Source organism: Leucopleurus acutus (genome assembly GCF_964270905.1).
Source record: "Leucopleurus acutus genome assembly, chromosome: 7".
Lineage (NCBI taxonomy): Eukaryota > Metazoa > Chordata > Mammalia > Artiodactyla > Delphinidae > Leucopleurus > Leucopleurus acutus.
In genome coordinates, this window is record NC_139150.1 from 8012594 (window position 1) to 8035502 (window position 22909).

General features: G+C 55.4%; 1 protein-coding gene across 6 annotated transcripts in view; it reads left to right on the forward strand.

Moving 5' to 3' along the window:
- Positions 1–22909, forward strand: part of SH2D3C (SH2 domain containing 3C) — a gene marked incomplete at its 5' end in the record, with an annotated part of 31193 nt that overhangs the window by 3697 nt on the left and 4587 nt on the right. The window contains 6 exons of one of the 6 annotated variants that reach the window (XM_082843637.1): positions 949–992; positions 10187–10226; positions 17297–17425; positions 18532–18986; positions 20290–20414; positions 21638–22161. In XM_082843637.1, coding sequence (XP_082699763.1) covers positions 949–992; positions 10187–10226; positions 17297–17425; positions 18532–18986; positions 20290–20414; positions 21638–22161 — 1317 coding nt within the window. Of the gene's footprint in view, positions 1–948; positions 993–10186; positions 10227–13259; positions 13341–17296; positions 17426–18531; positions 18987–20289; positions 20415–21637; positions 22162–22909 lie in introns of those variants that run through there. The other 5 variants (XM_082843638.1, XM_082843633.1, XM_082843634.1 and 2 more) reach the window with 5 other exon arrangements.

The following is a 22909-nucleotide window of genomic DNA, read 5'->3' on the forward strand; positions in this document are numbered from 1 at the left end:
ATCTGAGCAAAAGTAACTCTAGGGTTGGTTCTGGAACCTCTCTTGAGTGACTTTGCCCTGAGACACCAAGCACAGCTTCTGTGTGCTGGGGTAATGGGTCCTTCAGTGGGGAGCAGGACCTTGTAAAGCTGCAGAGTGAATCCGGTCCAGACGCTGCCTCTTACTGACTGCATGACCTTGGACAAGTCTGTTCCCTTCCCCGAGCCTCACTCTTCTCATCTGATAAACGGGCACAACGATAGCACCTACCTTGTAGGGTTGTGGTGAGAATTCAAGAGTAACATACTTGTAAAATCTTAGCACAGCGCCTGACACACCACAAACAACTCGGTAAATGGGAGTGCTTACGTTTATGATGAATAAAACAAATGCTTTTCCACCATCTCTGGCTGCTCCAGGCTGCCTTCTCTTGCCATCCCCTCTTAAATTCGGCCTCATTCGGGTGTGGAGCAAGGATTGTATGCAGGATAGCGGGCCTCGTAGCTCCGGGGGTGTTCTGAGGTAACCAAAGTCTGAGAAGCGCGCTAAGGGTTTGCTGAAGCGGGGCGGGGCGGGGCGGGGCGTGGTGAATGGGCGTGGGCAGGGGCGTGGCCTTCCCATGCGGCGCAGGGACTGTTGGGGAAGCTGGCCTCGGAGTGGGGCGGGGCGAGGCGGAGGGGGTGTGCTCGGGGGCGTGGCCTTCCCGCTCCGACCTGACAGATGGGGTAGGGGGCGGAGCGAGACAGAAGGCGGAGGGCGTGTCCGAGGCGGGGCGTGGCCTTCCCGGAGGGAGAAGTAGGTGGTGGAGCGCGCCGAAGGAGGGCAGAGGGGCGTGTCCGAGGCGTGGCCTACAGGCCAGGCTCCTCCCCAGGAGTCCTGCTCTATGCTCCGCAGCTCCGTATCCTGAGAAAGGCGGGAGCCGTCGAGCAGAGGAGGTCTACGGGTTGCAGGCCGCCACGACAGGGAACTATGACTGCGGTGGGCCGAAGGTGCCCCGCACTGGGACCCAGAGGGTGAGTGACCGAGCTGGGACCGAGGAGGGCCGCCGCCCGGAACGGGAGTTGTCTGAGGTGGAAATCCGGGCCCCTGGGGCAGCTGACAAACCTGGGTGTGAGTTTAGCATCAGGAACTTTTAAACTTTCTTTTGGTGTAACTCTATCCCCAGCCTCTCCCGGCACAGGTTGGGCATCTTCTGGTCACAACAGTACCAGAAGAGAGGCACTATTACGATCTCCAGTTTTCAGATGAGGAAAGAGAGGTTTACTTGCCCAGTTTGACACAACTAGTGAAAGTCAGAGCTAGGGTTTAATTCCACCTTCCTGGACCAGGCCCTCAACGACTAGGCAACCCATTCCCCTCCAGCAGGCATTGAGACACCTTGAGAATGCCAAGTCTAGGACCCAGCCTTCCTCCCCTGTGGGCAGAGATGGTCCTGGCAGTGCCTCTGGCATCAGGCCTGGCTTAGAGCTACGAGGAAATAGGGAGACTCTCCCTTCCCCCCCTAATCATCTGGAGTGTCCAGGGGTCCTGAGGGGGATGGGGTTAGCAGATCAGATTGAGCCCTTTCCTGGTGCCTTGGGACCCAGTGTCCCACCTGCTCTACAGGCCAAGTAGGAGTCCAGGAATTGTTGAACATTTCTTCTAGGAGCCTGTGAAGCCCAGATCTGTGCTGGAGTCAGGCGACCTGCTTTGCCTGTGTGATCTCAGGCTTGTCCTGCCCTACTCTGGGCTTCAATCTCCCCAACAGCCAAGATGGGCCTGGGATGGTCTCTGAGGATCCATCCAGCTTGGGAACAAGGGCATTTGAGAACTGCCACTGAGTAAGACTGGGAGCCTCATTCCTGAGTGTCCCAAGGGGGTCATCCCAGTGGCTGTTCAGGGAGCAGCATAAGCTGGGGAAGACGTGTCCCTCCCCTTCCCCCTGGGAAGCAGGTTGCACCTGGAGCAAAAGGAAGGAAGGGGAAGAGGTGAGGCTGCAGGAGTTTCCTGGTGCCCTGTTCCCTGCTGAGATCATGGGGGATGCAGAGGAAGGAGGGAGGAGGGGCCGATAGAAGGGGAATGAAGGGCATTTAGCTCCCAAAATGGAGAGCACCAGCCCAATCTCCCCCCATCCCCTGGCACCCTCAGCCTTCTGCAGGGAAATAGTGGGTCCAGAGAGCCCTGACACTCTACCTTCAGTCCATGTTATAGAGGAGGAAGCAGAGTCTCAGAGAGGGAAGGGAGGTCCCCCAACACCCCACACCCACACACACACACACAGGAATTGTCAGGCCAGGGTCCCACCAGAGGACAACTGGCTGGCCCTGCCTGGAACACTCAGTGGGTGCCATCTACCACATTTTACCAGCGAGGAGACTGAGGTTCAGAGAGAGAAAGGGACTTTCCTGGGGTCACAGAGAGATTAAGTGTCAGAGCCTAGATTCGATTCCGTCTTGACCAACTCCCAAGCCCAAGCACTTAACCACTAGGCCACATTTCACCTCCTGCAAGTAAAAATCTCAGAGCTGTCTCTACCATTACTTCAAATGACTTCCCATACCCCCCTGAAAAGGCGGTAATAGGAGCCCATTTTACAGATGAAGACATCGAGGTTTTGTGAGGTTAACAACTTGCTTGAGATGACACAGTTGAGTTGGAATTTCATTCATTTTAATAGTTACTGAGATGCAACTATTCCTAGACATTCTTCTAGGTTCTAGGGAGACAGCAGTGAGCACAGCAGACAAAACCCTGCTCTCAAGGAGCCCCCATTCCAGTGTGGGGGAGACAGATGATAAACAAGATAATGAGTTACCCAGTCAGCCAGAAGAGAAAAGCACTACGGAGAAGGATTCAAATCAAGTAGGGGAACTGGTCTTGGAGGGTAGTGGCTGGTGGTGGCAATTTAGGAAGGTTAGCCAGGAAAAAAGTCTCAGTGAGAAACTGATGTTTGAGCAAAGGAGATGAGGGAACAGACCCTCTTTTTTTTTTTTAGTTGAAATATAGTTGATATGCAATATTATATTAGTTTCCGGTGTACTGGGAACAAACCATCTTGATATCTGGGGAAGGGTATACTAGGCCGAAGGAATAGCAGGTACGAAGGCCCTGAGGTGGGAGCATCCTTGGCACGTTTGAGGAGCAGCAGAGAGCAAGATGGGGGCTGGGGAGAGGAGTGGTGGAAATGAGGCCAGAAAGGAAATGGGTTCAGATAAGTGAGGCCTGGAAGGCCCAGCAAGGACCTGGCTTTGACTCTGAGCGAGTTAAGCCGTTGCTGGCCTCAAGCAGAGGAAGGCCCCACTCTGACTTATGTTTTACGAGGACTTCTCCTTTAAGGAGGATTTGACCACAGTCCTACTCATTCTAAAGTGTCTCACCTGAACATCCTTTCCTGCCTCCCAGAGACCCAGACCCCTCCACTCCACTTCCAGGGCTGTTCAGAAGGAAACTGAGACGTGGAGAAGGAAGCACCCCGGCCGGGGGCACCCTGTGTTGCCCGTGCCCCAGCCCTGGTGCCAGGCATTGAGAACAGGCCAAGACCCCCGTCCCCACCCCCCCCACCATTTCCTTTCGGAATGTTGATTCCTGTCCAAGAATTCCCAACACTCCCCAGAGTCCCACGACCCTCTCGGCCCTGCAAAGTGACGTCAGCTGCCGGGCATCTGGTAGTGATTACCCACAGGGGGGAGGGGGCTGTGGTGGGCTCAGCCCATTCAGCCTCCTCAGACTCTGGGCGGCTGGTCCTTGTCTTCCAAAGGGGCCCAGCTGCTCCTGGCTCTCATTTCCTGTGGAGACTTTCTCATAGCCCTTGAGACCCCCAGACGCCTGAGGCTGTGGGAACTGCGCTGGCTCAGGAAGGATGGACGGTCCCCCCACCAACCCCAGCTGGAGCCACATCCCCTCAAACCCTTAGCGGACTCTGTTTACAGAATGCTGGACGTATGTGGCGTGAGAGCTGGGGAAGAAAGCGGTCGGCGACATCAGCGGCTCAGAGGCCCACTGCTGACTGTCTTTACAACATTGAGAAACCCCCTTCCCCTCTCTGACCCTCAGTTTCCCCATCTGTAAATTGGGGACAATAACAGCACCTACTTCACAGGGTCATCGTGAGGACTAGACAAAGTAGAGCATTTAACCTGGCCCTGGCCCGAGGAAGTACCGGCACACAGGATGCTCAGGCGATCACCACACCCATTTGTAGAAGAGGAAACTGAGGCCCAACAAGGGGGATTCGCCCAGGGTCACACAGCCTCCTCCCTCCCAGCTGAGGGCCCTCTTCAGAGCCCCTGAGGGTCTTTCCCCTGTCCATGCCCACTTCGTTTCCTCTTCCTCATGTTGATTCTGGGTTCCTGGTCTGGTCGGAATATTCTTTTTCTTCACTTTCCCCTCCCCAGTGTCCCGCATCTCCATCCAGGAGCAGTCCCCATCATCTGGGGGAGCCTGCCTCGGGCAAGGAATAAAGCAGAGCCAAGGCAGGTCTCGTCTGAGCAGCTCTGTGTCCTGCTCTATAGCGGGGCTTCTGCACAGGCATTCAGTCGTCTTCCGCATTTGCTTGTCTCCAGCAGCTGTTAAGTCTCAGCAGCTCTTGGGACTCAGACTCCTCAGCTCTGCCCTGGGATGAGCGACCCCCGATCTGTCCTCTTCTCACAGAGCTGGGACCCTTCCTGAGCTCTGCTGGGGAGCTCACCCCTGTCAAGAAGACTGAGGGCGCAGAATGGCAGAGAGGAGGAAGGACGTCTCCAGGATGGTGGTGGCCCATCGTACAGAAGAGGGGGCAGGGCAGAGGCTAAAGCCAAGGGCCTTCCTGGCAGGGAATCCCAAAGGCCTCTTGGCTGGGTGTCCCCAGAGAGATGGGGCTTTCCACCCCAGCTCTCCCTTCTCAGGGTCTTTAAGGACTAAGGAGCATAGAGCAGGGTTGCTTCTCTGCCCCGGGTGAGTGAAAGTCGGAGTGAAGGAGGGAGGGTATCTTCAACCCCCCAGGAGGAGCAGGATGGGAAATTTCATTTGGGGGGTGGTGGTGCTGGGGCAACGAGAGGAACCACAGGGGCTAAGGAACCTTCCACCTTTCCTTCTCATAGGATCCTTGCAGCCCCTCTGGGCAGACAGTTAAAATATGCCCATTTCACAGATGAGGAAGTTGAAGCTCAGAGAGGGGAGGGCAGGGGGAAAGCTGGGAAGCATGAGGCAGACGTTGGGGAAATCTCCACTCAAGGCCATATGACCACACCCCAGGGAGCAAAGTCGGGGACAGACAGAGGGCAGCGAGGCTGCAGGGCTCTGCAGGGCAAGGCTGCCTGTGGTAAGGGAGGGCCAAGGTGGAACAGGATGGCAGCCTCTCCTCCAGGGTCCCTGGGGGAGCCTCGCCCTTCCCTCCTGGCCAGGATGGAGACCCTGAAAGTAAAGCTCAGACCGAAACCTGCACTGGGGAAATAAAGGATAATGGACTCTAATGACTGATCATTAATTCAATTAATTAAGCTAATGTATGCAATAAGTGGTACCAGTTATAAGAACAAATCAGCTAATTCAGGCAATTAAAGGGGTTGGTTATTTAAATAATTAATGCAGCTGATTAGTGGAACTTATTTAGCTCAGTTGTCACTATTATTTATTAATTGATTTCACCACTAATATTAGAGAGGAAGTGCCTTTTAAATCCATAAAATAAGAAATTAATTAATTAATTAATTAATGGAGCTGAGTTTTTTTTTAAATACAGTATTTCAGTTTTATTTTATTATTTTTAAATATTTATTTATTTATTTTTGGCTGCGTTGGGTCTTCGTTGCTGTGTGCGGGCTTTCTCTAGTTGCTGTGAGCAGGGGGTACTCTTCGTTGCGCAGGCTTCTCATTGCAGTGGCTTCTCTTGTTGCGGAGCGTGGGCTCTAGGCACACAGGCTTTAGTAGTTGTGGCTCGCGGGCTCAGTAGTTGTGGCACGTAGGCTGTAGAGTGCAGGCTCAGTAGTTGTGGTGCACGGGAGTAGTTGCTCTGCGGCATGTGGGATCTTCCCAGACCAAGGCTCGAACCCGTGTCCCCTGCACTGGCAGGCGGGTTCTTAACCACTGGGCCACCAGGGAAGCCCGGAGCTGAGTTTTTTAAAATGGAAGCTTTGATTCCTGGATTTGATCATTACAAAGGGAGAGAGAACATTCTAGAAGTCTCCAAGCAAACTGAGATCTGCAGGCTGAGTAGGGATTACTCTGACTCTAAGGGAGAGAATTCCTCTAGGCAGAAGGAATATCATGTGCAAAGGTCCTGAGGCTGGAGCGGGTAGAGCTCTTTGGAGGAAGTGTGAAGCCTGAGTGCATGGAGGACCCTAAGGAAGAGACGAGGGGTGGCTGGCAGGGGCTGGGTCACAGTGGGCCGACCCATGAGAACTAGAGTTTGTCCTCAGGATTGCAGGGGCTGCTGTGACATTTATTCATTCATAAACATCTTTACAGGGGCTTCCCTGGTGGTCCAGTGTTTAACACATCGTGCTTCCACTGCAGGGGACACGGGTTCGATCCCTGGTCAGGGAACTAAGATCCCACATGCCACGCAGTGTGACCAAAAAATACAAAACAGAGCAAAACATCTTTATAGGGTGCCTGGCACCATTCTAGGCAGAACCCAACCCCTGCCCTTGTGGAGCTGATGTTCTGGTGAGAGGAGATAGTGCATGGCAAGTCAGATGAAGCACTACGGAGAGGGACGAAGCAGGGCGGGGAGGTGGCGAGCATTGAGAGGCCACACTTCACTTCCAGATGGGCGGCCAGGGAAGGACTCACTGAGAAGGGACATTTTGGTAAAAACCTGAAGGAGGGAAAGGCGGGAGTTTAGTGGATATCTGGAGGGAAAGTATTCTCGCAGAGGGAACAGAAAGTGCAAAGGCCCTGAGGTGGGAACAAAAGGCAGCAAGAAGCCCAGCCTGGCTGGGGCAGCGTGAGTGAGGGGAGTGTGGTCAGAGCCAGTGTGTGAAGGCTGTTATGAGGACTTCAGCTTTTTAAAAAAATATATACTTATTTATTTATTTTTGGCTGCATTGGGTCTTTGTTGCTGCACGTGGGCTTTCTCTAGCCACAGCCAGTGGAGGCTACTCTTTGTTGCGGTGCGTGGGCTTCTCATTGCGGGGGCTTCTCTTATTGTGGAGCACGGACTCTAGGCACACGGGCTTCAGTAGTTGTGGCGCACGGGCTCAGTAGTTGTGCCTCACGGGCTCAGTAGTTGTGGCTCGCAGCTCTAGAGCGCAGGTTCAGTAGCTGTGGCGCACAGGCTTAGTTGCTCCGCTGCATGTGGGATCTTCCCGGACCAGGGCTCGAACCTGTGTCCCCTGCACTGGCAGGCGGATTCTTAACCACTGTGCCACCAGGGAAGTCCCCAGGACTTCAGCTCTTACTCTGAGTGAAACTGGGGCTCACTCCAGTGGGCTGGAGCACAGGAAAGTCGTAAGCTGACTCATTTTAACAGGATTGCTCTGGCTGCTGGGGGGAGAACAAGTCAGAGGGACACAGATGCAGGCTGGGAGGCAGTGAGGAGGTGGTGGCCATAGTCTGGGCAAATGATGTCAGTGGGTGGTGAGCCAACATGGTCACCTTATGTCTTAGGAATCCTGGAGTGTTATAGTGGGGCAGGGAGAGGTGATGGGTGCTGGTGGTGGCTCCAGGCCCTCAGCTTCCTGGGCCTGGGCCTCTGCCTGAGCACCCCCACTGGCTCTGGCCACCTCAGCCCACCTGCTCCCTGGGGCAGGCGCCCCCTCCCCAAGGCTCTGCTCCTGCCCAGAGCATGAGGGGAAGTAGACAGGAAGCAGGAGGAAGTGCTAGGCGATCCCAGTGTCCTGGCCAATCTGTTCCCAGCAGTGGGAGGATTTCCGGGCCTAAATGGCCGGAAACACTGGGATGGGACACCTCACCCAGGAAGAGCAGGGTGGTGAGAGGGGGAGGGGTCTGTACTCCACCCCACTCCCAACTCGGCTGGACAGAGAGAACCCAAACACCTTTGGGAGCCTGCTGGGGCCAGGCTGCAGCTTGAGGGACTACGGTTAGAGGTCAGCAAGGACTTTGCAGGAAGGAAGGCTAGCACCAGGGACTCTGGAATGTCAGAACAGGGAGGACTGTCAGACAGCATCTCAATGAGGAGCCCCTGGCCTCAGGAGCTGGGGGAAACCCTGCATGGAATTCTGCCCTGGAAACATATACTTCACCCACAGTTTTTGTTTTGTCTTGTTTTTAGCTCAGCTGTTTTTGTTTTAAATTTATTTTATTAGATTTATCACATTTAAATTTAAATTTGCTGCTTCTGTATTTGAGGAAGCAGTTCCCTGATGTTTGACTTTCCTCCCTATTTTGCAGATGGCAATACTGAGGCCTGTGCCAGCCAGAGAACCAGGGTCCAGCCTGACAGAATTAATAATAACAATAGTGATGAATACTGGTTGAGGGAATTAATAATAACAACAGTGATGAATACTGGTTGAGGGTTTACTGTTCATACATTCCTTAAGCAATAAAGAGTTCTTGAGCTCCTACCACGTGCCAGGCACCATGGTGGGGGCTCACCTGTGAGCTATATAAAGTTAGTGCCCCAGGGGAGGCGTCAGGTAACTGAGTCAACAAATAAATGTAAAGTGATTGTTTCAGGCAGAGATTGAGGAAAAGAAAGCAGGGTTGAGGACAGAGAGTGAGGGACAAGGGACTATTCTTGGCAGGGTGGTCAGGGAAGGCTTCTCTGGGTTGGGGACATTAAGCAGAGCTCTAAATAAAGTAGGGGGAGGGGCAAGCTGTGTGATGATGTGGGGTGGGGCGGAGAGCATTCCAGGCAAGGGAACAGCAAGTGCAAAGGCCCTGTGGCAAGAACGAGCTTGGCAAGGAGGCCAATGTGGCCGGGGCAGAATGAGGGAGGGAGACATATTTTGGGGGTGGGAATTGATGAGGCGGGCAGTCAGATACCACCAGGGCCACACAGGGCATTGTAGGTTGGGGAACACGTAAGCCTGTTTACATTTGTTTTTCTGGCATGAAAATGGCACCCTCTTTACTCTCACAAGGGAAGAAAAGTCTTGGTTTAGTTGATAAATTACATGGCCAGCCATTTGCAGACCATGGAGTGGGATTTAGATTTTGTTCGTTGAGAGATGGGAGGCTTGGGGGTGTTTTGTGCACCGAGATCTGCTTAGCTTTTCACTTGAGAGCCGCCTGGGTGGCAGAGGGCTGTGAGGGCAGACACAGCCAGAAGGCTGCTGTGTGCTCCACAGAGGACACAGAGGGCGTCCCAGATGGGGCAGGGTTGACACATGGAGAGAAGTGCTCAGGATCTATTTTGGAAGTAGAGCCACAGGATTTCCTGATGAATTGGGCATGGAGTGTGAGTGAGAGAGGAGGTGCAGAGGACTGCAGGGTTTTGGGCCAAACAAGAAGGATGAAGCTGACATCAACTGAGATGGGAGTCGGATGTGGGGAGCAGGGGCGTGGGGTGGGGGGGATCGGCAGTCCTGCTTTGGATACGAAAGTCAAAATGACTTCAAACATCTGAGAGGAGATGCTAAGGAGGCAGTTGGGTTTCTGAGTCTGGTGTTGAAGGGGCAGGTCCAGGCTGCATCGGAGAAGGGAGGGCCTTTAAGGCCGAGGACTGGGGGAAGTGGCTCACGGAAGCCCTCACGAGGAAGGGTGATATCTATTTGGCACCTGGGAAAAACAGCCACCCCCAGCCTCTGGCCTCTCCAGGCCCCATCCTGACCACCTCTTAGGGGAGGGGATCAATTCCGCAGCCAAATGTCACCAGCAATGGCACCATGGTGTGCCACTGGGTGGGTCACTCTGCATTAGGGAATGAGGGTAGGGCGGGAGGAAAGGAGGCTGAGGCCCAGCCTGGGGCCACCAACTGTGGAGTCAGGGAGGAGGTGGGGAGTGAACACCAGGGGAGTGCAGCGTCCTGAAGCTGGTCGAAGATAGCAATTCAGGGAGCAGGCCCCGTGTTAAGCATATAACATTCATCAGCTCCCAGAGTCCTCGAGAAAACCCGAGGAAGCAGAGGCTATCATTACCCTGATTTACAGACAGGAAACAGGCTCAGAGAGGCGAAGGTACTTGCCCAGGGTCGCACAGCTGGAGAGTGGAGGAGTAGCCCAGCCAGCAGATTCCAGCAAATGCTATCAGCTGCAGTGCCCCCTCCTGCCTGCAGGTGGGCAGAGGCTGGCAGCTGGGGAGCCAGGCAGGGCTGGGAACACTCACTTTTCTTCTCTCCTTCCAGGGCCACTGGAGAGCCGGAGGCTGGCGGGGACTATGTGAAGGTAAGAGGGGCCGGAAGGGGACACTGGAGGGCCCAGAGTCTGTTCCAGGAAGGGCAGAGTCCTTTTCTGGCCTGGTTAGGAGCCAGATCTCTCCGACTGTTCCCAGGAGGAGAAGGTCTAGGAGTCAGGGCAGCGTGTGGGGTCTGCTTTCAATCCCAGCATCTTCTTCCCATGCCTTCCATCATTCTTTCCTGGCCCCAAACTCAGGACTTCCCAATGTTTGTTACTACCAGACTCCATCCAGCTGCCAGCTGGACAGGGCCCCGAGGGTGGCTCCTTGCGAAGACCGGCTCTAATCCCACTTGGTCTCTGAGCGTGTGGTGCTGGTGCCGGGAGGTGGCAGCAGGAAAGGATGACTCAGTTCCTCATCACAGATAATGGGCACAGTCACATCGATCATGAGCTTAATTTGTCCTGGGCACTGGGAATGTTGAAAATGCAGTTTTGAAATAATAACGATAACAATAACACGACATAACATTTCGAGTGCCTATTGTGTGCAGAGCCCTGTGCAGGCTGCTAGCACTGGGAGTCACTTCTGAGCTCTTTACATAAATGAGGTCTTTGACTTCTTCCCTCATCACTGGGCAGTGAGGGCTTTCTTGTGCCCATTTAAAGATGGGAAATTTGAGGCCCAGAGAAGTGCAGTGACTTGCCCACCACCACACAGCTACTGCAGGGCAGAGCTGGGATTGCTGTCCAAGTTTATTTGATGCCAAGACCATGGACAGAGCCCTTGGCCTTCCACACCCCGGAGCACCCACCCTGAGCCAGGTCCCCTGCCGAGTATGGAGCACACAGCAGAGGGCAAGGAGCGCCAGGCCCTGTGTTCCAAGGGCTCCTGGCCCATGTGGGGACCAGGGCAGAACCACACAATGGTTTGGGCTTGTGTTTTGTAATTTAGCAGACCCAAATTTTAGTCCCAGATCTGCCACTTATTTGCCACATGACTTTGGGTGTGTCACCTCTCTGAGCCTCAGTGTTCACCTGTATGAAATGGGGTAACAGTGGTGCTTCCAAACCAGGGTTGCTATGGGCTCAATGAGTCCATGCCCATGAAGGGGAGATCTGGGCCTGGAACAGAGCAGGCCAGGCTGGTTCCTGACCCCAGGGCATTCCATCACCCAAGATGCTGCCTGTAAAGCTCCGTGTAAGTGACTAGTAATGAGCTCTGTGGGAAGTGCTCACATTGCTGTCTCCCACCATCCCCAGAAGGCTCAGATAAGAAGCCATTGGAGCTCCAGAGGTAGGGGACGATTTTCAGCTCAGGAGCTGGGGATGGGGAGATCAAGGAAGGCTTTCTGGAGGAGGAGGCATTGAAGCCAAGCCATTGCAGTTGACCAGGAATATTCACCAACATCCTCTCTCCAAACAGAAAGCTGGAAAGGAGATAAAGATAAGCAGAGATGGGTGGTAGAGTGATCCAGGCAGAGGTAAGAGTGTGGGCGCGGTCAGAAAGCAAGCTTGAGTGAGCCCAGGAAATGCAGCCCAGGGCTGTAGCAAGTTGAGCAGGAGCTGCTCCCAGGATTTGGGCCCTGGCTCCTCATCCCGAGCCCTGACACCACAGGGGGGACAGAGGCCTCAGGTAGAACCAGCACCAAAGCCAGTGGTGGACCACACAGGGGCATATTTCAGCACCCCATAAATCCCAGCTGCCTGGAAAGGTAATGAGATCCCCATCACTGATGGTAGTGAGATCCCTGTGAGGATTAGCTTTGTATTTTTCCCTTAGTTTACTGGGCTGAAAAATGTAATTTAAAAATGCTATAAAAGAAATAATACTTGCTCAGTGGAGCTGATTAAAGAATCCCTTGAAGTATGAACTCAAAGCAATGTTAGTTGTGGCTTCAAGCCTCAGAAGAGGGTGGAATCAATAGTCGGTTACCAAAAGTCCATTCCTGACCTTACGTACTCAGCTTCCAGAGCTCCAGGGTTTCTCAGATCGTGATGTGAGTACTTTGATTCTAAGGCAAGGATTCTAAAGTTCCAAGACCGTAAAACTCCAAGCTCCATGCTCAGAGCTTCAGATGTATTTACAGAAAATAATCAAATATCTGAGACCCAGAGAGGTGGACTCACCTGCCTAAGGTCACACAGCCTGTCAAAAGGATTTGAACTCCAGGCCAGACCGATGCAGAGTCAATGATGACTCCCTTTGTGCGGAAGAGCCTATGATTCTAGGACCAAAAGTCCAGATTCTAAGACACTAAGCTTGAAAACAATAGCAAGCATTTATTGAGCACTTGTTTTATGTCTGGCAACTTACATGCATCAGCTCAGCCAATGCTGACAAGAGTTCTGTGAGGTCAGCACAGGTATGTTTTCCAGATGAGTAAATCTGGGCTCCAGGAGAAGGGACTTGGTTGGGTGGAGGTGGGGCACCGCTAGTTGAACCCAGACTGATTCCCAAACCATTGAGCCTTACTGAGTCTCTGCCCTCCCCACCCCCCCAAGTCTGTCAGTGGAATATCCCGCACTTCCCAGCAGAGTCCCTGATTCCAAATCAGAGATGAGAAATCCTGGGCTCTGGGAGATTTCCTGAGGCCACAAAGGATTTGGTCAAACATATACAGGGATTTTTCCAGCTTTAGATATGATTTAGTTCAAAGTCTCTGCCCGCTCCGGGTCAGTGAGGGGTGAGACGAGTGGGGGCGGCAGGACACCCCCCCTCCCTTGCCGACCCAGGGGTCCCCAACCCATCCTTCTGCCCCCCGTGAAGCCCCCCTTGGCAGGTCCCCCGTTCAGCATCCCAGACTACAGGCTGCCGGGGCGCGCGGGGCTGGAGCTCTGGGGGCTAGGGGCGGGGAGCCGGGGGCGGGCGGAGGGAGGAACAATGGCCCCCTCCCCTCCCGGGGCCGGCAGGAGGGTGGGGTCTCCCCGCCCCGCCTCCCCGCTCCTCCCCCGACAAGGCGATGAGGTAATCGCGCCGCCGAGAGGCAAGCGCAGCCGGTGCCCAGCCCGGTCGGTCCCGCGCCCCTGCCCCGTCGGCAGCCGTCCCCCGCACAGTCCCGGCCCTGGCCGCCCGGCCCCACCATGACCGAGCGGTGCAGCCTGTGGAGCGCCCTGTCGGCCGCCGCCTGCTGCTTCTACCGCGGCTCCTTCGTGCAGGTGCAGGTGAGGGGGCGGCTCGGCCCCCGCCAGGCGCTCCGGGCTGGGACCCCTGGCCGCTCGCCCCCGGAACCGGGGAGCCGCAGCCCGTGACGCCGCGCAGGGTCCGGCCAGGCAGGGGCTGCGGGCTGCAGGCTGAGGGCTGCGGGAGGGGGCGGGGTCGCCCCAACCTCACCTCTGGGCGCCCAGACGCTCCGCAGGGTGAGGGTCCAGCTGCCACTCCCGAGACTCGGGGCTGCGGAGGCTACCGTTCCGGTCCTGCCTCCTCTGCAGGATGGAGCTGAGCTGGGGCGTTGGGTACCTGGAGATGAGGTCCCCGGCGTCCTGCCGGTCCTCCAGCGAGCACTCCGGCCCCTGCGGCTGACCCGGGCAGCCTGACTCCCCATTGTACCGGGGGCGCTGGGCCGGGGTCCAAAGGCTGAGTGAGGGGTGGGAAGCTGAGGGGATGCTGCGGGTGCCGAGGCTGAGGCCAGAGCGCCTGCAACCCTCCTGCCCTCTAGGTGGGCTTGGACGTGCTCCGGGCGCGGGTCTCCTAGCCTAGCTGGCCGGTCAGTGCGGGACGGCGCCGTGGCGGTGAAAGGGTTAAACGGAAGGGGGTGGAGGGGAGGACCCGGACCCCGCCTCTCTGCGGAGCATCATCTGCGGATGGCTTTGCTCAGGGTTGCGAGACTTAAGGGAGCTAGAGGGGACTTGCTGGGCACCGGCTGGTGAGAAGGGGTTAAGACCCTGACTCGGGGTCTCCGCGCTTTTGCTTCCCGAGCCCCCTGGGGGACGCGGGGCGCATCACCTCTGCGCTCCCCCAGGCTCACACACGCTCCAAGCCCGCCTGAATGACTGCCCCGCCGGCGGCTGAGCGCAGCATCCCCGCACCCGCCAATCAGGAGCTCGCAGGCCGGGAGGCGGTGAGATCATCTCTGGCCAATAGCAGTGCAGCGGGAGCAGGGATGCTGCATTCGCGCCCCAGCACCCACCCTCCTTGGGAGCTAGGGACCCCCGGGTCGAAGGTGAGGAATCACAGAGACCCTAGGGTTCCCTAACCTCAGGTGTGTGGGAGGACCAAGTTTGTCCCTCCAGGTTCTCCCTGACCATTGATTATGGTTGGAAAAGTGGAGCCCGGTCTCCCACCCACCATTTACAGATGAAGCTACCCAGGCCCAGAAAGGGAAACTGATTGGCTCAAGGTCATACAGTGGCAGGCAGAGTCTCGAGGCCAGGTTCTTTACCACACAGCCCCTCCCCTTCTTTGCCCCCTGTCCCCCTTGCTCCAGCTGTGGAACTGGGGCAACTTCTCAATTGCATGCTCTTTGTCAAGGAGGAGTCTCCCCTGTGACTTCCACTGTTCCCTCTCCAGGGTGTGGTGTGGTATAGGGGAGGGGCCAGGACCCTGAAGAATAGGGAACCCCATGGAGGAGTGTAGGTATCTGAGTTAGCTAATCTCAGTTCACCCCGGACCTCCCTGCCTTTCTGGGGTATTGGTTTCTACCCTGGGCGGAGGATGTACAGAATCCCCATCCTCAGGCCTTGCCTTTTCTGGAGCACTCATCTCCATCATCCACTCCCACCATCGGTCGCCAGAGCCCTACAGGTACCTCAAAGCCCAAATTTGTATGGGCCCATCCCCAAGCTGCTCCTGCCCCAGCCTTGCCCACCTTGGAGAGTGTCTCATTGTCCTCCCAGGCTCTCTACCTGGAATCCTCTCTGACTCCTCCGCCCTCTTCCCCACACCTGATCAATGGTTGTGTAAACACCCTTCCCCCAATTCCCATCCCCATACCCCACCCTCCCCTGCCATTGCCTGGAAAACACTAGGCCATCTCCACGCAGTGGATGGAACCTGCCCCAACACTTTAGAAACCTTCTGCAGCTCTGCTGTGGCCTCTGGGTAAATCCCAGCTCCCCAAGGCAGCCTCACAGCCCTGCCGCGCCTGCCCCTGCCACCCCCAGCCCTTTCGAAGCTTCTCCTCCCGCCCCCAGGGCCTTGGCTCTGCCTACAGGGCCCTGACTCTGCCACTGTCTTCCCAGAGCTCTTTCCTGCCCACCTGCCTGTCCTCACCCTGATGCTTTTGCTTGGCTCCATCCGGCCTCCGTGGGGACGGCACTTCTTCAGGGACTCCCTGACCAGATGAGGAGGGACATGCTCATCTGCTCCTGGAGCTCCCTGTGCGTCTCTGAACATCCAGAGATCCTGGGGTGGCTTGTCAGTATCTGTGTGGCTCCCCCAGGACAGAGGCCGCCTGTCCTGATGACCTTGGGCTCAGCCCTTGGCACAGGACCTGTCCCAGAGTAGAGGTTCAGTGTTGAAATAATGGAGCCAGAGACTCTAGATATCTCTGAAGCTGGGAACCACGATGTCTTGGCAGCAGTGTAGACTGAGGTAAATCAAGGCAGTGGGAGCAGAGGTGTGGAGAATGGAGCAGCAGGGTTAGGCTCTGAGAACTGTGAAAGGTCAGAGGAGGCAGGGACTGGACTAGAGGATGCTGGACCCTGGTGAGGAGCGGGTCCTGGGGAGAGATTGCCCTTTAGTGCCCCCCTTCATCTGTCCTGCTGCTTGGCCAGGTCTGGGCCATATCTATCTGTCCTGGGCCAGCCATCATTGCGGTCTGGAATTGGGGGAAGGGAGAGGAAGCGATGTTACATGTTCTGGCAGTGACAAGGACATCTGTGGGCTAGTTGCAGTGCTCTGGAGTATTGTCTCCTTTCATCCTTGCAATCCTGTGAAGCAGGTTCTGCAATTGTTCCCATTTTACAGAGGAAGAAACTGAGGCCTGGGGAACTCACAAGACAGCCAGGATTGGGCTGGGCTTCATGGTGGGGGCACATCTGGCAGCAGGGGCTCCCCTCCCCCTGTTCTTAGGCCTCCAACCCCAGGCCACAGTAACCAGGAAACCAGGAATCTCCCCCTTGGGCAGGTGGAAGGGGGGGTCCTGAGCATTATCTCCAGTGAGTGACCTCGGGCTTCCCTGCTGGGCTGCAGTTTCCCCATCTAGCAAGGATTGCTTGAGACAGCAAGGAAGAAAGGGCTTTGGGAACTGTAGAGGACATCACAGGTGTCTTTAGGCAGGGGGGTGCTCTGCAACCGCGTTTGTAGCTGCCTCCTCGAGGCCTGTATAAGTCACCGTCCCAGAATGTATCCTCGTGCATTCAGCCCTGTTTTTGTCCATGCTTTTGCCTGGGTACCTGCTGTGTTATATACGTTTAGAAATCCTCCCTCCCTCCACTTCAAGATCAGTTTGGTGTCTTTGGTACAGAATGAGTGTTTGTGATTGCCATCTCCTCCAGCAAGTCTTCCCGGACCACTCCACCTGGCCTAGACTTCATCTCCTCCCTTTGAAAAGCTACTCGGCACTTTGCCGCTGTCCAGTGTTGTGGTGCTGACCTCAAATGCTCATGTCGCTTTTAAAAAATATTTATTTATTTGTTTGGCTGCGTCAGGTCTTAGTTGCAGCGCACAGGATTCTCTCTAGTTGTGGCATGCGGGCTCAGTAGTTGCGGTGTACAGGCTCTCTTGTTGTGGCACGCAAACTCTAAAGCGTGCTCTTAGTTGCCCCGTGGCCTAGCTGCCCTGCGGCATGTGGGATCTTAGTTCCCTGATCAGGGATCGAACCTGCGTCCTCTGCATTGGAAGGTGGATCCTTAACCACTGGACCACCAGGGAAGTCCCTCAAATGCTCATGTCGCTTTTGCCTCCCCTCTTAGACGAGGAGCTTCCTTGAGGACAGGTTTATTTATTGACTTATCTACCCTGGCACATAGTTCAGAGCCTAGAACACAGTAGGCACTTTTTGGTGGATTTAATTGAGATTCCGTTACTCCTGCTGGGATAGGGACTCCTGCGTGAGGATCTGTGCCTAAGTGTTCCCAGGGTCCCAGGATGGAATGAGTTCACCTGGGGTGGTGGAGGTTGGGAGGGAAGGAGGAAGGGGCTTCAGTTTGGATGCCAACTTTTGCTGTCTCCTGCCCAGTTCTCCAAGGAGAAGTACATCCTGGACTCATCGCCTGAGAAATTGCACAAAGAGTTGGAGGAAGAGCTCAAACTCAGCAGCACGGATCTCCGCAGCCACGCCTGGTACCATGGCCGCATCCCCCGTGAGGTGAGCGGGCCCCGAGCTGGGACCTCAGCCCTAGACCCACCGCCCCGGCCAGCCCCAGCCCAGAGAAGCTCTGACTGTTGTTTGGTGGGTTCGATCAGAGTAGCCTGGGATGAGGTCTAGTTCTGCCATTTACTGACTGTGTGACCTTGAACAAGTCACTTCACCTCTCTGAGCCCCAGTTTCCTTATCTATAAGATGGAGGATAATAATAGTGCCTACCTTAAAGGGTGGTTGTGAGAATTAAATGAACTAGTGCATGTGAAGTTCTTAACACGATGTCTGACATGCAGTGAGCTCAATGAACATTGTCCTTTATGGTGGTGGTTGTTATTATTACTACGATTATTTTTACTGTTATTGTTATAGGGCTATACATCAGCCTCTTGTGTGTCTGGTCAGTGCATATCAGTCCTTAGGCTGCTCAATTTTGACAAAGTTGAATTTCTGGGCTGAGGCTGATAGTCACCTGTTCCCTTTTACATTCATGCTGTAAATCTTTGTCGAGTATCAGCTCTGTCAGGTCCTGTGCTGGGCACCAAGGATGCAGAGATAAAATAGGCGGTGGCTTCCCTTGAGGGCTGGTATCCCAGGGTAGGGGTTGACAGGCAGACAGACCGTCAGAGCCCAGTGGGAGAAGTGTAAGAATAGAGCACCCAGCAGGGAGTGTGGGCTGCCCCGAGGAAGGGGTGCTGAGGAGAGAGGCCATTATGAGATGGATAGGAGTTCACCAGGTGGGCAGGATGGGAAGGATGTTCCAGGCCGAGAAAGTAGCTTGAGGTACAAAGGCCCAGAGATTTGCCAGAGCACTGGGTGTTAGGAGGAATGAGGATTGAGAATCCACTCTGCCCAACGTGAGACCTGAGAAGGAGTAGGTCTGAGACCTGAGTTTCAGATCATGGCGACCCCCATCCCAGGGTGTTATGTCCTCCCATGCCTGAGCCTCTGTTTCCCAGACCCAGGGCCTCTGGCTGAGTTGCACCCTCTGAATCTGGGTCAGAGGGTGCAACTCCCAAGCTTCAGATATCTCTGGTCACTGTGTCCCCCAGATCCCGGGTCTGGCCCTCTCTGCCCCTGCCCCGCCCCAGCCTGACCCTTGCCTCTCGCAGGTCTCCGAGACCCTGGTGCAGCGCAATGGTGACTTCCTCATCCGGGACTCGCTCACCAGCCTGGGCGACTATGTGCTCACCTGCCGCTGGCACAACCAGGCCTTGCACTTCAAAATCAATAAGGTGGTGGTGAAGGCGGGTGAGAGCTACACCCACATCCAGTACCTGTTCGAGCAGGAGAGCTTCGACCACGTGCCGGCCCTTGTGCGATATCACGTGGGCAGCCGCAAGGCTGTGTCAGAGCAGAGTGGAGCCATCATCTACTGCCCCGTCAACCGCACCTTCCCGCTGCGCTACCTGGAGGCCTGCTACGGCCTGGGCCAGGGCGGTGGCAAGGCTGCCAGCCCCGCCAGCCCCTCAGGCCCCAAGGGCAGCCACGTGAAGCGGCGCAGCGTCACCATGACCGACGGGCTCACCGCCGACAAGGTCACCCGCAGTGATGGCTGCCCCACCAGGTGAGTGAGAACCTATGCTAGGCCTCAGGCTCCCCATCTGTCAAATGGGGGTGTTGGTCATGAGAGTGCGGGTGAGAAAGGGGAGGCCCAGTCACACGGGTCTGAGATGCTATGACTGCCCTGGAGCCTTGGTGTGTGGGGAAGGACAGGAGGAAGCTCAGGCTGTGCTGAGTAGAAGTCTGGAGCGCAGGTTGCCATCCCAGCTCTGCTACAACTAACTGTGCACCCTTGGCCCTGGCATTCCTCCTCTCTTGCCTCCATGTTCCTACCTATAAAAGGCCCTCACTCAGAAAGCCCTCTCTGGCCTAGGGGGGAGCCCTGGGTGCTGTCCTGTCCCAGCCAGGGGCCTGGTCCTTGTTGCCAGCCCACCCCACCCTACCAAACTAGGCCAAGGTGGGCATCAGGGCAGAGGGCTTTGCAGGATGCAAGCCATTGCACAGGGAATGGAATGTTCTCAGCGACATTTTTGATGACACCCAGTTGTCTGGGGCTAGGTGACACCGGGCACTGATCCCAGGAAAAGCCACAGCAGCCAATCATTCCTGAGGCCCTACTGTGTACCTGGCCCTCTCCTGGTGCTCTTGCGCCCAACTTCAGTGACTCCCACGTCCCCCTGGGAGGTGGCTTCTGTCCATGCCCCTACTTTGTAGATGAGGAAATAGGCTTGGAAAGGGGCAGCCGCTTGCTAGAGAGTGGTAGGACCCAGATTCTAACCCAGGCTCTCAACTCCGAAGTCTGTGCCCCTAATTTCTATGGCCTCCCTGGCTGTTTGCAGCAAGACCTGCCATCCTGTGCCACCAGCACTTGGATAGGTCCCATCTCCCTGGGCCTGGGCTGGGTGCTGTCAGCCAAGGAATCACTGGTTGGGTACCCTGTGGGGAGTAGCCACTTGGCCTGTGGTTTGGAACCAGTGATCAAAACGGTGCCAGGATCCACAGGCCATGTGAGCCCAAGGCATCCTGGGTATAGTATGGGAGCAGTGAGGAGGGGCCAGGCTGGTGGGCCTGGCTCCCTTGGCCTGCCCACCTTTCCTGCTAGCCCCTCTCCCCAGACTGTTCTGCAAGTTGGGGGCAAGGTTCCCAGGGAAGAGAACGGTTGTGCAGGTTGTGGACTGCACAAGCCTTTCCTCCTCTGGGCTTTAGTTTTTGTACCTGTCAGTTGGGAGGTTGGACTTGATAATCTCCAAGCCTTTTCTGCCTTTGAAGTTCAGCAGATCTTGGATGGAGGCAGAGGTGGGGGTCCTAATACTAGCTGAGGACCCTGACCTCTGGGATCTCTGCTCATGAAGGTGTCTGCTCCACAGCACATCACTGCCCCACCCCCGGGAATCCATCCGCAACTGTGCACTCAGCATGGACCAGATCCCAGACCTGCACTCTCCCGTGTCCCCCATCTCTGAGAGCCCCAGCTCCCCTGCCTATAGTACCGGTATGTCCAGCGGAGGGGGTAGGGGCAGGTGGGGGGATCTGGTGGGAGTAGCCTTGTGTGCGCACGTGTGCACTATCTTTGACGACTTCTGTTATAGTATGTGATCATGTGTGTTTCTACCTCTTTTCTGAGAGCAATGCCCTGCAAGAGTTGACACTAAAAACTTGCCAGCAGAACTATCGATGTTGACGTGCAAAACATATCCATGGCTTGTTCATTCTGCAACGACTCATTGAGTCCCTGTTGGGTACCAGGCACTGTGCATGTGGTTTCCAGTGCATTCTCCTGAATGTTACTGAATCTGGCTCCAGTGCTGTGAAGTGCGTGTGGTCAGCAACACTCAGCCCCCATTGGTCAAGTGCCTCCGTGTGTGGTGCTCTGCCAGGCCCTGCATCGGCTGGGACTTAATGCGTCCCGGATTCCAAGTGGTGGGCTCAAACCGGACTCGTCATGCTTGCTTTAGTCTTTTAAATAGACTTTTTCAGAAAAGTTCTAGATTCACAGCAAAATTGAGCAGGAAGCACAGAGCGCTGTGCTTTTTTTAAATACAAAGAAAATTTCTACTGTAGAAACATGCCACTAGTTCATTTCTGGAAGAAAACAAGTGTTTTCAACAGGCCATACTGCATATTGCCCACCTGGCAGGAAAAGCTCACAGACAGAGGTGCATCCCGGGAGGAACCTTTGCTGGGAGACACTGTTGCCATGTTGCTGTCTATATGGGTTGTCACAAATTCTTCTCTAAACACGGGCCTGCCAGCTTGTCATAACTGCCAACTTGCCTTCAAAACAACACCCTTGGGTGTAAATGTTAAAATGCCTTGCCACAAATTATTTATCGGACAATTTCTAAGCAACGCGGCTCAGGGAAGTACCCAGGAGTGAGGACTTAACACCTGGTTTTAAATCCCAGCTCTATGCTTTGCTGGCTGGGTGACCTCAGGCAGGTCAGCTGGCCTCTCTGAGCCTCGGTTTTCTCATCTGGAGAATGGGGATCATAAAAGTACTGACGCACAGGATGTTGAGAGGGTTAAACGGACTAATGTGCAGAGAAGGATCTCGTAGCCAGTAAGAGCTCAATAAACATCACCTCTAATTTTGGATGATGGTTACTGTTTTGACTGGTATATCTCCAGCATGTCACCAGTTCCCAGGACGGGGTGGGGGAACCTCACTGCGTGGGGAGTCATGGAATCTAGTCCTCTCTCTTTATCTCCCTGCAGTGACCCGTGTCCACACCGCCCCTGCTGCCCCCTCAGCCACAGCACTGCCTGCCTCCCCTGTCACCCGCCGCTCCAGTGAACCCCAGCTGTGTCCTGGAAGTGCCGGGGAGTCGGACAAGGGCCCTTACTCCAGCCCCCCCAACACCCGCTGCGAGGCCTCCCCATCACCGTCGCTCAGCAGCTACAGCGACCCGGACTCTGGCCATTACTGCCAGCTGCAGCCTCCTGTCCGTGGCAGCCGAGAGTGGGCAGCAGCCGAGGCCTCCAGCCGCCAGGCCAGGAGCTATGGCGAGAGGCTTAAGGAACTGTCAGAAAACGGGGCCCCCGAAGGGGACTGGGGTAGGACCTTCACAGTCCCCATCGTGGAAGCCACCTCTTCCTTCAACCCGGCTACCTTCCAGTCACTACTGATCCCCAAAGATAACCGGCCACTGGAGATGGGCCTCCTGCGTAAAGTCAAGGAGCTGCTGGCAGAGGTCGATGCCCGGACGCTGGCCCAGCATGTCACCAAGGTTGACTGCCTGGTAGGTGCTGGGTGCACACTGGGGCAGGAGGAGCACCTCCATCCTCTGGCTTTGGGACAGGGGTCAGGGTGGTGAGGAGCTGGCCCCAAATTCCCAAGTATAGCGAATGGGCCTGGATTCTGACTTCATGGCCGTCCTTCACTTGCTGTGTGACTCTGACTAATCACTTTACCTGGGCCCCAATTTTCTCCTTTAAAAAAAGCAAAAACCGAGATATTCTTGCTTCCTCCAGATGTCAGTTTGGCACTGGAACCGAGGAGTCCTGAAAGCCAGTGGCGTCTGGCTGCCTGGGACACTTTCTGAGCCTGGTGAAAGTCAGTCTGGCTGGTCCAGGGAATATAACAGGCCCGACTTCCCGTGTCCACCCCCCCCTAGTGGACAAAACTCATTGCCTAGGTCCATAAATTGTGAATGCCTGGGCCTTTGCTTTGAATGGATCTTGACCATCTAAGGACCCTGACTTGCTCTCAGTCTCAGTTTCTCTCTCTGAACTTTGTGGCGGGAGGGCACTGACTGCTTGGTTGCACTGGTCTCTGAGCTCAAGAAGCAAGAAAAGAAACAGTGCTGAGAGGTAGCTCTGTGAAGAGTGCTAGGCGTGAAGGGAGCAGCCCTGGGGTCTAGGCCCACTGTGTGACCTTGGACAAGCCCTTTCCCCACCGGACCTCAGGTTTGCCTTCTGGAATAAGGGTGTCCTGGGCACCTCTGGCCCATGTCAGACACTTCTGGGCATTTTCCCATTTATCCCGCG